Source organism: Microtus oregoni, unplaced genomic scaffold (assembly GCF_018167655.1).
Source record: "Microtus oregoni isolate MIOR12 unplaced genomic scaffold, Mior012 000029F_ref0000214, whole genome shotgun sequence".
NCBI lineage: Eukaryota > Metazoa > Chordata > Mammalia > Rodentia > Cricetidae > Microtus > Microtus oregoni.
Genome location: NW_024543088.1, coordinates 22,251,612 through 22,253,815, shown reverse-complemented (window position 1 = coordinate 22,253,815; position 2,204 = coordinate 22,251,612). Strand labels below are relative to the sequence as shown.

The window sequence follows — 2,204 nt, the reverse complement described above, 5'->3', positions numbered from 1 at the left end:
ATATTGAGAATTTTGTCTCAGTCTCTGCTTCTCTCTCTCACACACACATACACACTGATGGTTAATCACAGAATATTTGAAAGCAGTATTGAATGTTTGGAAAACTAATTGTGAACAATTTCCTTCATTGTGTTAAACTTAACATGAAACCACCTAGGCAATCTATACACATGTTATTCTTTGTTCTTTTCTTCAATAATTTGATACCAGGTTTTTTTAAACACAAAATATCAGGGTGAAGCAGAATGTAAAACAGCAGGAAAGTCTGGGTTTCTGTTATTTAATGAATGGTTTTACAATGCCCAGGTTCTGGACAGAGCTTTGGTAGAGAATCTAACCAACAAGAATCCCCAGTGTAGCCTACATGTGTTGTGCAGATGTAAAAGGTATATTTTAGAAATGACTGGACTTAAGAAAAGCATATGTAAGTAATTGTAGCTATGAGATAAAAAATATATAAAGGTTCATTCCATACTAAATATTATGATTTGTTCGACCAAATAAATTTATACCTATCATAATATACCCACTCGGAGACCCTCTATGAGACACCTAGTAGTAAATACAAATTATATGTCAACTAATTTTTTATGTAAACACATATAAAAGTAAGCATAAGACTTTGCTACTTTTTTTCTAATTAAATAACCATCTCTTTATAGGTAAAATAGGAGGAGACATGATGGAAAATGAGAACCACACTTTCAGCAGTGACTTCATCCTTTTGGGTTTGTTCTCGTCTTCCCAAACAAGTCAGGTGTTTTTCTCATTTATATTTTTCATTTTTATTATGACTATAACAGAAAATGCCCTCCTCATCTTCCTAATCCACAGGGATTCTCGACTCCACACCCCTATGTATTTCCTGCTCAGCCATCTTTCCTTCATGGATATCTTGCACATTTCCAACATTGTGCCGAAAATGATTGCTGACTTTTTTTCAGGAAGCAGAACTATTTCCTTCGCAGGCTGTGGCTTCCAGATATTTCTGTCCCTCACTATGCTAGGTGGCGAGTGCCTTCTCCTGGCAGCCATGTCCTATGACCGATATGTGGCCATCTGCCATCCACTTCGTTATCCTGTGCTGATGAGGGACAACACCAGTGGGTTCCTGGCTTCAGGTTCCTGGCTTGTGGGGGTTTTTAACTCCATAGTCCACATATCTTTAACACTCCGCTTTCCTTTTTGTCACTCAAGGGCCATTGATCACTTTTTCTGTGAAATTCCTGCCATGTTGAAGTTGTCCTGTGTAGACACAGCACGCTATGAGCGAGGAGTTTATGTGAGTGGCATCATTTTCCTACTGATTCCATTTTCAATCATCTCTATATCTTATGTGCAAATTCTCCTCACAGTCTTCCAAATGCAATCAGGGGCTCGACAGAAGTCCTTGTCCACCTGCTCCTTCCACATGGTTGTGGTCATAATGTACTATGGGCCCTTCATTTTCACATACATGAGACCTCGCTCATACCACACTCCAGGCCAGGATAAGTTTCTGGCAATATTCTACACCATCTTGACACCCAGTCTCAACCCCATAATCTACAGCTTTAGGAATAAAGATGTCCTCGTGGCCGTGAAAAACATTGTCCAAAATAATTTTCTGAATAAAAAACGAATAGAAAAATACCTGCAATCTTTGTCTTTTATAAACTCTCATTCTTAGCTTGGTTCATACATTTACTTGAGAAAAATGTGTAATTGTGCACAGGTATATATCAATATCCATATTCAGATGCCCCATGGTAAAGTCACGCTATGCTGTGATGAGACAACAAAATGTGTCATCTAAGAAGGTGTGTATATGTTGTCTACAAACTATTCTAGCAATTTTTTTTTTTGGTTTTTCGAGACAGGGTTTCTCTGTAGCTTTGGAGCTTGTCTTGGAACTAGCTCTTGTAGACCAGGCTGGCCTCCAACTCACAAAGATCTGCCTGCCTATGCCTCCCGAGTGCTGGGATTAAATATTCTAGCAATTTTTAAAGCTAAGGAAATAATAATAAAGCAAAGGAATAAATATTCCTATTAAAGCTGATTAATTTATTTTCCTACTAGCAACAGGGTAGAAATATTTTAATTGAGGAAAATTTTAATCATATCACAACCAATATTTTGAATAATCAATGTTGCATGAATAAAAAAGCAATAAGTAATTTAAAAGAAGACATCATATAAAGTTATAATTCCTGGAAATGTGCTAA

General features: G+C 37.0%; 1 protein-coding gene across 1 annotated transcript; it reads left to right on the top strand.

Annotated features, from left to right (window-relative positions):
* The first annotated feature begins 679 nt into the window (after positions 1–679).
* Positions 680–1,669, top strand: LOC121464822 (olfactory receptor 2AJ1-like). The gene has a single exon (XM_041677913.1). The coding sequence runs from the start codon at positions 680–682 to the stop codon at positions 1,667–1,669; it is 990 nt and encodes a 329-aa protein (XP_041533847.1).
* The last annotated feature ends 535 nt before the right edge of the window (positions 1,670–2,204 follow it).